We start from the raw sequence: 13,920 nt of genomic DNA on the forward strand, positions 1-13,920 counted from the left end.
TACCTCTTAAGCCTCAAGTTGGGCATTCTTACCACCCTGCAACAAAGAGCTCCTCTGTTCTAGCTCAGCCTTTTCACACTTGACCTAGCTCAGCGCTCAGCTGAAGAATTACCCTGCGTCCATAGCCTAGATCCAGAGGAGAGTTTACAACAAAACCTGCATGCAGTGAGTCAGCCCCCTATGGAAAGGCCACAAGCCTTTTTGTTTTTTGTTTTTTTGCAAGACCTGGGCACTTACACTGGGACACAATGAAACGCAACCGTTCTGCACAAACACACAATGCCTCGCCGCCGTGCGTTGTTTACAAACAAAGGGGGAAATAAACAAAGGTGTGATGCGCACAGAGAGACAAATAACCTGCATGCTCGGCCAGGTGCTGTTCTGAGCTACCAGCTACCTGACTCAGTGGTATGTAAAAAAAAAAAAAATGCTCGTGGCCTAGGCTGTACATTAGTGATGAGTAGGAGCTGGGGGGCGGCATCTGGGACAATGATGTAAGAACAAACAAGGCCTCTGCACTGTTTGGGTCTCGTTCCACACGTTTCAGTCATGTTTGAAAGATACAACGCAGCGTGATTCACCAGAAACAGGAGATGATACATGAACACAAAAGAAACCACAGACAGTGAGAGTGACAACTTCATAGAGAGTTTATTATTAAATCATAATGTACTAAATATAATCAGTCGCTATGCAGAAATATATACATCTTATAGAATATGTCGATGTAACACAATTACAGAAATAGTAAAATAAATACTATTAAAGCATAGTTTAAAAAACCCTAAAAACAGCTTTTTTTCCGTAGGTTTGTAAGGCTTCGAGGTCTTGAAACAAATGTTTGATGGAAATACAACACATTGTGCTTACTCTACCAGCAGTCAAGTCTAACTAAACTAATATCGCGAGAAGTAGAACTCAATGTAAAAGCAAATCAAACACGCAGAACACAGAATCTGAAGTAACCAGGACGTCCTACTGTATTATGAACTATGATTTATTTTTGTAAAAATTCCCCCCACACTCAAGTATGACTAAAAGATTAATTATATCCACGGGCCTGTTGTATAATCAACCAAAATTAATAATTTAACTGTGTTTCTACTCTTTAAAACAAGTGGGGAGCATCGCACTTTTTGAAGCAATGCCTTTTTTAAAATTCGGAACTGGTTCTGTGCGACCCTAATCAGAGCAACTTGCATAATGCTATAATGTGCAGAGATGAGATGAATTTCAAAACACAGCAAAATTGCACGGAAATGGAAAAATTAAACAAACTCCCACAGGAGAGTGTTTTGTCCAGCATAGAACGGGGAGCCCTGCTCTCATAAAGCGTTCACATATCACACTGTGCCGTCTGCTGTAGGGCAATTTTAAAATCTTTATGTTCCCCTGTGGAATCTCTGTTTGCCTTCGTGAGGAGACACACATACAGTCGGGTCAAAAAGTCTCGAGACCAATAGTCAAAAATGCTGCTCCTCTGTTTTGCATTTGTTTCTAATGCAATATTATTATTTTCTATTAGAAATTAGAACATCAGCTTAACGGATTCAGTAAAGAGTTGAATCTTGAATGTACATGATTACCAGATTTCATAGTATTTACTATGTCCCTGTTTTGCTCTAATTACAGCATGCACTTGGGCTGGCTTGGACTCCGCAAGTTTGTAAAAACATGTCTGAGCAGCATTTGTTTCGCATGAGGACGCGTGGACAATTTGATTCCATCGTTTCAAACGATAATATATGTTTGACAGTTCTAATGACAAGCCGAGTCAAAATGGTGTGTCTCGCTTTTGCTTTTATGGCAGCATGCACTCCAGCTGGCATGGACTCCATAAGGTTTGTAATGACTCCTGTTATACCAGCATTATTTGACAGCGTTCCAACAAGCTTCCTGTAATCTCACAGCATGCTCAGCCTTCTCAGCCTTAAAGAGACTTCATGAGAGGTACCACTCCATTATTCAGAGACGCATTACACACGCTGTGTTGGATTCTTACTTTAGAAGCATAATGACCCCAGTCTCCCTTTGCAGGAACTTACTTGAGTTCTTCAAGGAGTCCTGACTGTCGCGGACTTTCCTCCACAGTCTCTGACCTCTTGAAGACTGAGAAAGCCAGGCACTATGAGAAATCAAGTAACGCTGGGATAACTATGAGAAAAGTCCATGAGTCCATGCCAGCTTCAGTGCCGCCATTACAGCTCAAGACATACACTTTTCTCTCAGATTGTTTTAACTGATAACATACTTTGTAAAGATAAACATACTGCTACACTGGAAATAAATGCAAAAAAAAAGAAGTGTTTTGAAAAACTTGTGGAGTCCATACTATGATTCTCACATTCATGTTCATCCATGATTCAACATTTTCCTTATATTAATATGGTTATATTACAATATATAATGAACAAAACAGTGTTGCATTATAAACAAATGCAAATACAGATATTTTGACTATTGGCGTCAGACTTTTTGACCCTGCCGTACATCACCATTGTAAGAAGCGTTGCCTATTCAACAAAAACATCCATCCATCCATCCATCCATTATCTGTACATTATATGTACGCCGCTTAATCCTCTGCAGGGTCGCGGGGTCAACAAAAACAACAACATGAAAACTGAATGGTTCAACTGTTAATGAGAGTTCACATGGGGAGGAACTATGATTGGAGGCATGTCTGATGATGCCGAGGTGCTGACACAGATCTCAACGGGAAAAACAGCGGGGAAGAAACCGCCGGATATTAAACGGCAGTCAAGCAGCACCGACTTTTCCAGCACCTGATTAGACACGTCTGCAACAGATGAGTGCAGTTGCGCTATGACATTATCAGCCGTGACAGTGGGAAACACCTTGACTAAATGCTAAACATACAGGATTAATAATGTCAGACAAAAAAACGCAGATCACACCGGCTGCTCTTCTAGCAAACCCACAACCCATGAAATCAGGGGTGTTTGAGTTTTTCTACAAACAATAACACAAAGATCATCTTTGATACGAAGGACAAAACACACTATTTTAAGTCTCACTTCTTCTTTCTTTTTCGCTGGGAGTTTAACTCATCTGATATTATCCAAAACACCTGTTTTCATAACCTGGACAAACCTGAACTCAGCCAGGTAAAACGTGATGATCTTAAGGGGACTACACACACCGTCGACTTGGCACAATTATCACACGTGGCTGAGGTTGACAAAAACGACACCTCAACATCACCTTAGCCCAGCAAACCTTATGTGTAGCCGTCTGGATGATCATTATTTGCTGAACTATAGTGGCAGGTCACTGACACTCATTCTACCCTAAAGCGAAGACAAAGTGCAAACACCCCCCCGCCCCGCATCATAGAAAACATATTTTTAGACAGCTGTGCTGCTAATTGGATGCTTTAGTTCTCAGATGACATTAAGTGCTAGACAAGTGAGAGAGTCGACTCCTCCTGAGATGATAAAGAGCTCGGTCTTGCCTTCCTGGATCATGTCTCATGCGCCTCTTTAAAAAATGCCGTTGGACTTTGTCACTTAAGCATTTTGAGTGTTTTTTTTTCAGATGCATCCTACTTCACATGAATACGCACGATCAGAGCTGCCCAGTGCAAGTTGCTTGTTACTGAGCAGCTCAGCTGAGGGAAGCCGGAGGTTAACATTCCCTACTTAAGGCACTTCAGAGATATCATTAAGAAATTATCCTATTACTATCTTATTATGCTATTTTTCTTTGAATGTGTTGGATAAAATGGGGGTGATCAAATAAAAATTTAAAAATCAATTTAATACAAAGGCATAAAAATGCTTCATGAATAAGAACGTTTGTGTTGCATTTTGGTGTAATTCAAATCCGAGCATGTTAAGCTGTTAGGCAAGTGATCCCTGAGAGAATCCTCCACTGCAAGTTGACTGTACTTTCAAAAAAAGGCAGGAAACCAGTTACTTCAGAATTACCATGTAGGCTTCTAAATTAAATTGTATGAACTAAAATGATTTGAAAACTTAAAATGATTAGTCTACTGTACGTGGTCATCGGTTTCCTCAATCTTTCAAAGTAAAAGTCACTTTTTCTGATTTCACAGTGTACCCTGTTTTCAAGTAAAAACTTTAGTTTTGGAATTCTTTTTAAACTTTTTCAGTGTCTTTATAATAAAACATTCCATTTACTGGAAAAAAAAAACCAACAGAGTGACACGTGTTACCATCAGCACCACACGCATATCAAGTAGTTTTTTATGATAGTGACAATGTGAATATTAAAAGGTTACTTGATTTTTAAAAAGTCAGAAAACGCACTAACCCTCAGAACTATCAGGTAAAGCATCATATTTACGTTGCACGAGCTAAAAAAAATGTCAACAACTTGAAATTATTACTTGACTTACTTGGTAATTATGAGGTGATCCGTTTTCCTTGACTTTTTTAAATAAACACACATTTATCAAATTTTACAGTGTCCATGCTACTATATAATTAAATATGTAGTGTAAGTGTAACGTTTAACATGATTGCCATGTTATATGACACAGTATGATTGGTCCCAGTAAAGTGCTGCAGGAATGAGTCGTAAAAACCCGGAAAATAATTAAAGGAGACCTATTAGGCTTTTCATTTTGTCATTTTGTTCCTTTCCTTCACACACCTGCAAATTTTCAAGCGTTTTTACATGTCTGACGGTAAAAATGGCGGTTGCAAGTGGTTAAATGAGATTAACAAAGTTGTTAGGGACATTAACCATCACTGTTTTTGTTTTTTCCAAACTAGTCTGGCTTAAAGTTTAGTGGCGTTGACACTGAAGGGATGTTACCCCTGACCATTGCACTTCAGCTTAAAAAAGCATATAAGTTGTGGTCAATCATAAACTTATTTTTTTTCTGGTTCTTGTAGAGCTTATTTGCTGCAAAAATCAAAATCACATGGAAAAAAATCTCATTGTTTTTTTGTGGCGGAAAAGAGGGGCGGTGCTAATTTTGGTCCACCAAAACGCGTCATCCCTGCAGCACTCCGTTCTCTTTGGCTATTTTATGTAGCGAAAAGCAAAAGGCAAATGGGACTGTGGATATACTTCACCACTCTGCTTTATCATTCAGCTTTCAGCCCCGTTTATGCTGTAGAGTTTTTATCAAAGAGAAGATAGAAAATCTCTTTTGAATAGGCAGTTTGTTAGCTAAAAATGCTCCAGGGAGCAGGATATGATTTGGGGCAACAACAGTTTTTCTGTCCTCTTATTTATGAGTCAATTTACACAAAAAAAGAATATGGAAAATGGTTTTACACAGGTTGACTCTTAGGAATCAACATGTATAGATGTACGGAATTCAATTTTGACTTTTTCATCTGACCTCTACTAGATTATCCTCCTATATTTCTTGTTTTAACTCCGCAACGCGCTCAAGCCTCCTCACATGTTTGCATGTAAAAAACAAGGAAAATACAGAATAAATCAGGAACATATGAAACTAAAAAAAACAATAAACAGTAATACCAGAGTATTCTACGTTGCTTCTCTTTCTCAGCTCTTGCGAGAGTTGCTGTACCACTTCCGGAGAGCCACTCCACTGGTGCTCGCCACCACGAACAGCGCCCCTCCCAGGCTCCACCAGGTCGGTGCACGGTTAAAGAAAATGAACTGGAAGAGGAATGCCAGCACCACGTCGACAGTCCTCACCAAGGCCACGGGTCCGGCTTTCTCGATCTGCAGGGCCTTCGTGAGGAAGCTCTGGCCAGCGATACCCAGGACAGCAATCAGCATCAGCAACCAGCGATCGCGGCCACAGGACGGGATCTTCCATTCCCCAAGGACGGATACAGTGATGATGCACTCAATGAAACCGATGACAGCGTAGTACCAGACAGAGAGGTAGTAATGGACGCTCTTCCCGATCTTGCGAAGGACAACGTAAGTAAAAGCGGCCCCAACAGCTCCTAAGAATTAATCAGAAATAAGATATTGAATGAATACAGCAATCAGAAGAATGATGAAAATTAAAGACCAACATTATTAAAAATTTATTTGAGTTACTTAAGTTGACCATGTTGAGGTCTGAGCATTTAGGGTCGTTTTGTGGGGATTTTGAGGATAAATCCACCCAAAATGAAAATTCAGTCATTAGAATAAACAAAAACATATATTTAATCCACACAATTTATTCCAAGTCTCAAGTTTAATCAAAGATTAAATTGATTTGAGAAGCCGTTATTAACACCCATCTGCATCCCGTCTGAAGTGAGTGCACAAGCAAACTGCATGATGAGGGTGTAAATAACGTCTTTTCAAATCAATTTGGCATCTCAGGACTTCCACAGATTTGGATTATGCCGAGAGAGCTGTATGGATTATATTGTTATTTCAGTGGTCCCCACCTACTTCAGTTCTTCGGGAGAATGTTGCAAAAGTGTTTTGCCGTGACTGTTTCGTGGACTACTTCACCCAGCTTTCCATCAGCATGGGAGTGAGTAGACAAAGTCAAGAATATGAGGAAAGTCAGGGGCAGGAACACGTAGCAGCTGAAGAGAACATAGATGCACTCTCCATTGAAAACAATTGTCTGTCTCTGTACAGTGCTGCCCCTGCACATTTAAGAGTGCCAGACCTTGGTCACAAAGTTAAGTTTCCGATTCACACTCGGATGGCACAGAAGTTCCCTTACACTCCTGGGTGATTCACCCAGAATATATGGCAAATTGTTTAAAAGTGGGAAGCCAGCGAGGGATCATGACTTGCGCTGCTACACAAGTAATTTTTATTAGTTGGAACATTCAAGCTACAAGTTTGAGTCAAGTCAGTTTATCTACGTGGCCCAGTATCCATCACAAATTGGTCTCAAGAAGCTCCAAAACCTGTGTAACATGTGTCACCCTCTATCTTTAGACCTTCCAAACCAACCTTTAAAAGGGAAAGAATATAAGGAATCTTTAGGGAGAGCAAAACAGGAGGGATCATTCTTTCCAGTGGAGCAGCTAAGACCAGGTTTCTTAGCAGGGGAGCAGATGTCATTTTTTGAGACAGTGTAAGATGCCTGTAAGTCTATAAGGGACTTCGAACTAACACTCTTTCACACAGAAAGGAGCTATTTGAGAACTGGAAGGAGAATCCCCAGGGAGAACTACGACTAATTGGACGCACTGTATCTCCCATTTGACCCCGATGTGCCAGAGGACATAGCTGTATCGCATTGAATTCCCCTGGTTGTCATGGTAATCCTGACCTGGTTAGAATGAAACTGTCATGTCAAGGACGAAGAAAATTCTCACTGTCATACGCCCTCTGAATGTTCTTATCTATTTAATACGGTCACACAAACTTGTATGAAACCTGCACAAAAGGGAGCCTGTTAATTGTATCACCTGCAAAGGCGGCGATAGTCCCCTTGATGTGGTTAGTGTAGTTGCCCTCAATGCCACGTAGATGATCGCCAAAGATGAATGGCGGTCGGGCGATGAGGATGACTCCAGTGAGGGTAAAAACCATGAAGACCAAGTCCCAGATTGTACACCTCTCCTTCAGGAAGATCCAGGCCAGGAGGGAGGTGAACACTGGATTACTGAGGGACAGTGAAAGAATAACAGTACGCAATAAGTGAATGGGTTTAGTGAGAAAGATGGTGAGAAATGCTGATTATTGTCTTAAAAGATCAGTCTCGTATAAGGTTTGTAGCTCTACTCATATTCTACTGACAGCATATGGGAGGGAGAGAGAGGCAATTAACAGGAATAAGGAAAATGTTGGAGAGTGAGATAAAGAGATGAGGGTGAGGAAAAGAATGACAGGAGGGAGATTAGAGGAAAAATGTGAAGGCGTAATACTCGCAGAGGACAAAACCTTTCCGCTGTCTTAGTATAATCTCGTCAGGCACAAGTAATTACGCTCCGACCTCCTCTCACCTGAACATGATGACAGTGGCATCTGCTAGCGGCATCTGCTGAACGGCATAGAAGAGCAGGATCATGGCATTGGAGCCGACGAAACCGCGGAACACCAGATACTTGCGTTTTTCTCTGGGACCAAGGAAACCTGTCCTGGAGGAGCAGAGATATGAGGATGATGGATGAATGAATGGATGGATGGATGGATGGATGGATGGATGGATGGATGGATGGATGGATGGATGGATGGATGGATGGATGGATGGACGGAGGGATGGATTGTTAGACTGACAAAGGAAGGTATACACAGAATTTTAGAACGAAAGAGGGAGGAAAACTCAGTGAACAGAGGTGACAGATGGGCAGATTTAGGTGCCGTGGAGATGACAGTGATGGATGTGAAGATGAGTGGGCGAGGCTGTAAAGAGAGGTGGTCATGAATGAGCGTCAAAACAAAGAGGAATGCAGGGGACGTATGGATGAACGGATGAATAGTTACATGAATGAATAAAAGAACTGCGGTAGTCTTGGGGATTTAAGTTTAATTTTGATTCTTGGGATTATAACGTCATTTTTCATTGAAGTGGTTACACGTAACGTCATGTCATGCTTGTGAAATGGATGGAGAGAGAGTAACCTTATGATTTTTAGAAGCTGGATTTGACTTTCTTGCTTTGTGTTTATTGAACATTAAAGCACGTGAACATTTTCTAAAACCATATATACGAACATGAAAATGAGCTCGATAAGGGACCTTTAAAAATCTGACTTACCTAATATTTTGTTTCTTAAACTGTTCATTTATTGTATTTGACTTAATTGGTAATCAGATTTCACCCTCATTGTATTCTATTGTACTATATTTAATAGTGTTTTAGGTGAAAATATGCTTTTACTGTTCAATACAGTTACAACAGAACCTCTGGTACTTTATTTAAAATTGTATTCCATGTGTAAAGGCTTTATTCAAAACCCTCCCACTGTAAGTGCATCATTTTTCATCAACGGGGTCAAAGGAATAAAAACATGGCTCTCACAGTATTTTGACAATGCAAACTTGTTTGACAAGCGCTTTTATGTTAAGCCATGATACTTGTATTTGAAGTTGGCAGCAAGGCATGAACATAAATGCAGGAATCCCCTGACAAACGGGGATATAAACGAACCTCGATCTAATCACAACACATAAATTGTTGGTTTGAAAGAAAAGACTGTTTGAGGGTGTTACAATAGCACTAATTATTGCATAAACAGTATGTGCAAATCTTGACTCTGGGGTTAAAATGTAACGGTTTGCGTCATGTAGTCAAAATATCTGAGTTTCTCCATTGCGCTTACTTGTGGTAGATGAGTAACGGCGCAGTGAAGAGCATCTGGAAGAAGCAGCGTATGGCGCTGATCTCTATGGCGTGGACTCCCTGGATGGTTTTCACCAAGAGGGCAATGATGGAGAAGAAAACTGTGGACAGGAAGGCGTAGAACAGACCGAGACCTGGACATGGCTTTGGTTTCTCTAGGCCTACGAAAGAGAGAAAAAAGGAGGCAAAAGACAAAGGAAGTAAGGATGAGGGAGCAGATCAGCAGAGAGTCAGGGGCCCTAAGAAGGGTATCTCTTTGTGTTTTGTTGATACAGTTACTGCAGGATGGAGGAGTGAACCTGAGAGTATGTTATCAAACTCCATGTGGCCTTCGAATTTCGGTGAAAAACCACAAACAAAAGATTTGTGAAATCAGTGGTTTAATGTTTGCAAACCTTGTCTGTGGAGCAACAAGCTGATATGTTTGCGGAGATTAGATTTCAGCCCAAGGTCGTCCAGGCACCTTTTTTGAGTTCATCCACGATGTGTGGTCTGCTCACCATTACACTCACAACATAAATGGAGGAAACCGATTCCCTCACAGTAATCAAATGAAGTAGACTCATAATTTGAAGTTGCTATAACCTTTTCTAATAGTCTTTTTTAATCTGGTAAGTCTGACATTATCAATTTCCTGACCTTTTTAAAGAAAAGACAACTTTTAAAATGTACAGTGCAGCTCCACCTTAACACTTAGTGGACACAAGCAGGATGATTTCTACAGTGTAACACTTTACAGTGTCATTTTTCATATCTTACTTTGCTTGGCATTAAAGGTAAAATATGTAAGAATTGAAGTTAGAAACATTAAAAAAAAAATAACTGTTTTGACTTTATGACATCTATGTACTGTGTTGCAGTGATATCTACCCAAGTTAGCATGCTAATCCGCTAGCCCCGTCCTGTCCTGGTCCAAAGCTCCTATGCCAGCGATGTAGACACAAACACTCCCCCCAGTACTCTGAGCTCCCAGTCCTGACTGCTAGCTGCACAGCTAACTGTGCTAACCTGCTAACTGCTGCTACTGTTAGGGGCAGTTAGATCGATCACTGCCCCTTGTATGTTTTAAGCATGAATTTATCAGTTGGCCAATTCTGACATGTTGCTCCGTTAATGACATGGACAGTGGAATTTTGTGTAACAGGAGCCTGTGTGCTTGTATCATAATAACTTTTGGCTATTTAGCAAATAAATTACTGTCAAGTGCAATCTCTATCTCAGGAATGCAAGTGAGACTATACTTATACACAGTCAAGATGTGTGTAGATTTATATCCTGAAACCGGCGGTGGCCTTTCTTCCTCCCACATCATTTTTCAAGAGAAACCGATGTCATCAGATGCTTTTTTTTACTTCCTTCTAAATTCCCAAAACAAAGTCAGTACGTCTTTCTTCCTTATACAGAGTGACACCAATGGAAAAACCCTTCTTTAGTTTCACACCATACAGCCATTTCAATGGAAAATCATTGATTAAACTTTTAATCAAGGCCTTGTTTTCAAGTTTCAAGGTGCACTGCCGTTTTGGGGAAGTAATTTGAAACAGAAGATCTTCATTGATTGAAACAAACTAAATAAACAAACTCTCCTCATTTTCTCGACTTAATAAACAAACCGGAGACACAGTCTCACAGTACCGTACACTGTTTATATTTGGTGGACCCTGCCACCTTTCTACACCTCATTTCCCTCTGATAGCAGCGTGTTTGTTCAGGTATGTAAATAATAAACAATTCTCAGTTTTAATTATAACCTTATCAACATTGTAAATATGAGCTTTCTGAGTTTCTGAATGTGTATTTCCAAAACTGCACAGTGCCCGAGTGCATTTTCCACTTCCCTCTAAACTCCCAAAACAAAGCCAATATGTCTTTCTTCCTTATACAGAGTAACACCACTGGAAAAACCCTTCTTTAGTTTCACACTGTATATCCATTTGAACTTTCTGTTGCCTCATGTGTGTCCTGCTGATAGGCACAAACTGATTGGAGTAGACTGTCAGACCAGGTCTTGCAGTGTGCTGAAAGCCTACAGGTATGGTAGCCCCAGTGCTGTAAAAGTGCACAGTCATCCATCCTTTCAGGGAGGGTTTTACAGCACTTTATCTATTTTATCGGGTGCATACTTAGCAGCCGACTTCCTTACATATAAACCACACGCACGCACGCACACGCACACACACTGAAAGGAAGAACTGTCCATCATAGTTTGGATATCATTGGGCATTAAAAATAAATCAACGGACGTTTTAACGTGCTGTGAGACAACAAACAACCATAAAAAATAAAATTAAAAAAATAGATGTTTCCACCGGGGGATGGGGGGGTAATGTGACGTCAAGCGTGTTATATTACGTTTTAAATGACGCGCCGGCCTCGTTGACACAGAAAAGCGAAACTTTGTAGCAAGTGTGCGAAGTGACCCACGCTGCTTCCCTTACGACTAAACCCCATGCTCACAGGCTCTTAGCCCACACGTGATAACCCCGTTATTACCGATGTGACGTGACACGGTTGTATAACGGGAGGCCACGTTATAGAACACGTTACTTCTGCGTGTTTGTTTTTGTGAGGACGGCCACATTTATTTAATTTTTATTATTATTGTTATTATTTTTATAACTTCCGTTTATTAAGAGCTTCTCTACCTTCCCGGGATGCGGGCTTGCCTCTGACGCAACACGCCGGCGGGCACAGCGCTCTCCCCTCGCCGCCTTCCGGTGAATCCTCGCTGCCCCTCGCGTCCTCCGTCTCCTCAGCATCATCATCACCGCCGCCGTAAGCACACGACAAACGACAGCCGCGCGGCTGCAGGTGAACCCTCTCCGCCGTCAGCTCGTCATCGCCGCACTCGTCGTCCCGGCTCGCGACGTGGCCGTCGGCTCTGTGAAACACTACGGTAATGTCGTCCTCCGCGGGAATAGCCCCCTCGCGTGCGCAGTGGTTACAGTCGGCCATGGTGAGAAGTGACGGCCGAGCGGCAGCATGCCTCGGACAGAGCGCTGTCCGCCTTCTTTGGTGCCCTGAGTGACTGAGAAGACAAGGTTAATGACTAACCTTGGTGGCAGGATACAAACTCCCATGCGGTGGTTTACTTTACCCACAGGGGGGCAGAGCTGAACGCGAACCAACTCTGGACGACTACAACACTGCCCGACGTTGACGCCCATTGTGGAGGGGAGGCTGTGGAGACCTGAGCCAACCAAAACCCGGCTCACGCACATGTAAAACACATCAGTGAAGTCGACGCGATGACAGAAAGAGTTAAAACTCACGACGTCTCCTCAGACGTACGTCAGAACCGTGACGTAGGCCTCATCTCAGTGTTACATCATTAGTCTGTAATCTCGAAATCAACGAAATCAAGTCAGTCGTAATTAAGATGAGACTTTTCATATTTATGAGATAACTATTTTCCAAAAATGTTCATCCACGTACTTCCTGGAGGCAACTTCATTTGTAGTTAAAACATTGTAGTTAACTACATTAAGTCCACTGTGAACAAAAACACCTTTATTTTCAGGAAGTACATTGAGTCCCTGAGCTTATTCCAGCAAAGGCATGCATTAACTTCAATGATGAAGATAGACCTGTGTCATAGTTGGTGGTTTAGCAACTGCATGGACTGCATGTGTTACATCATTAGTCTGTAAACTCAAAATCAACTAAATCAAATCAGTCTTAATCATAATCAGACCTTTAATATTTATGAGGAATACATTTTCCAAAAATTTTAATCAGTGTACTCCCTGAAAGTAAAAGATTCACAGTGGATTTAATGCAGTTAAATGTAGTCCACATTTAACTTCTAACTATGATGTAAACCTGTCTTAGTGTTACATCATTGGACTTTTAAGTCAAAATGACATTTTTACATACCCAACGAACTAAATCAGTCTTAATTATGACATAACTGTTTATATTTATGATTTTCTTTAAGTTTAGTTTTTTTCTTCTTTTTCTAGAGGTTAATGCAAGTTGTCGCTGGAATAAGCTCGGGGCATCAAAATGTTTCCTGAAAGTAAAAGACGTTTTTGTTCACAATGGTTTTAATCTTGTTAAATGTAGTGATAAAAAGAAGAATTAAACCTTTGTAGCTCAGAATTGTTATGATTTTAAAAAATCAGTTATGATTTAGTCTGTTAAGTGTGCCAAAACCTCATTATTTTAAGTTTAAAGACTAATAATGTAACATTACAATAGGCTACATCAAACTTCCTGAAAGTAAAATGTGTTTTTTTGTGGATTGCATGTAGTGCGACATTTCAAGAATTACAATGATGCCCCACTCCAAAAAAATCTCATAAATATGAGCAGATACATCAGAATTCAGACTATCTATATATATAATGTATGTATATGTAAATATATACATATACATACAAAGACACATATATACATATATATATATACATACATACATACATACATGCATACATATATACACACACACACGTATAAATACATTATATATATACATCACACACATTAGCTGTTATATTCTCTCTCAAAGTATTGGGGCATGTTTTGGCTGGAATGTTAGCTGCAACAGTGTACTTCCTAAAAGTAAACTGTGTTTTTGTACACAGTGGATTCACGATAAGATCATAGTTAAACCCTTTCTGTTTACCACCACAGTGGGGTGCCCACAACACACTGACTTGACTGTACATATAAGTCCATCAAGAGGACTCACAAATGTA

The 13,920-nt window shown here is 40.6% G+C and overlaps 1 protein-coding gene across 1 annotated transcript; it reads right to left on the reverse strand.

Moving 5' to 3' along the window:
* Positions 1-626: 626 nt before the first annotated feature.
* slc35g1 (solute carrier family 35 member G1) lies at positions 627-13,848 on the reverse strand. Its single transcript, XM_037080932.1, has 5 exons — positions 11,866-13,848; positions 9,201-9,381; positions 7,881-8,015; positions 7,344-7,540; positions 627-5,921 (listed from the first exon to the last, which is right to left on the reverse strand). The coding sequence occupies exons 1-5, from the start codon at positions 12,173-12,175 to the stop codon at positions 5,509-5,511; spliced, it is 1,236 nt and encodes a 411-aa protein (XP_036936827.1). The 5' UTR covers positions 12,176-13,848; the 3' UTR covers positions 627-5,508.
* Positions 13,849-13,920: the final 72 nt, after the last annotated feature.

This window comes from Acanthopagrus latus, chromosome 20 (genome assembly GCF_904848185.1).
Source record: "Acanthopagrus latus isolate v.2019 chromosome 20, fAcaLat1.1, whole genome shotgun sequence".
NCBI classification, from domain to species: Eukaryota; Metazoa; Chordata; class Actinopteri; order Spariformes; family Sparidae; genus Acanthopagrus; species Acanthopagrus latus.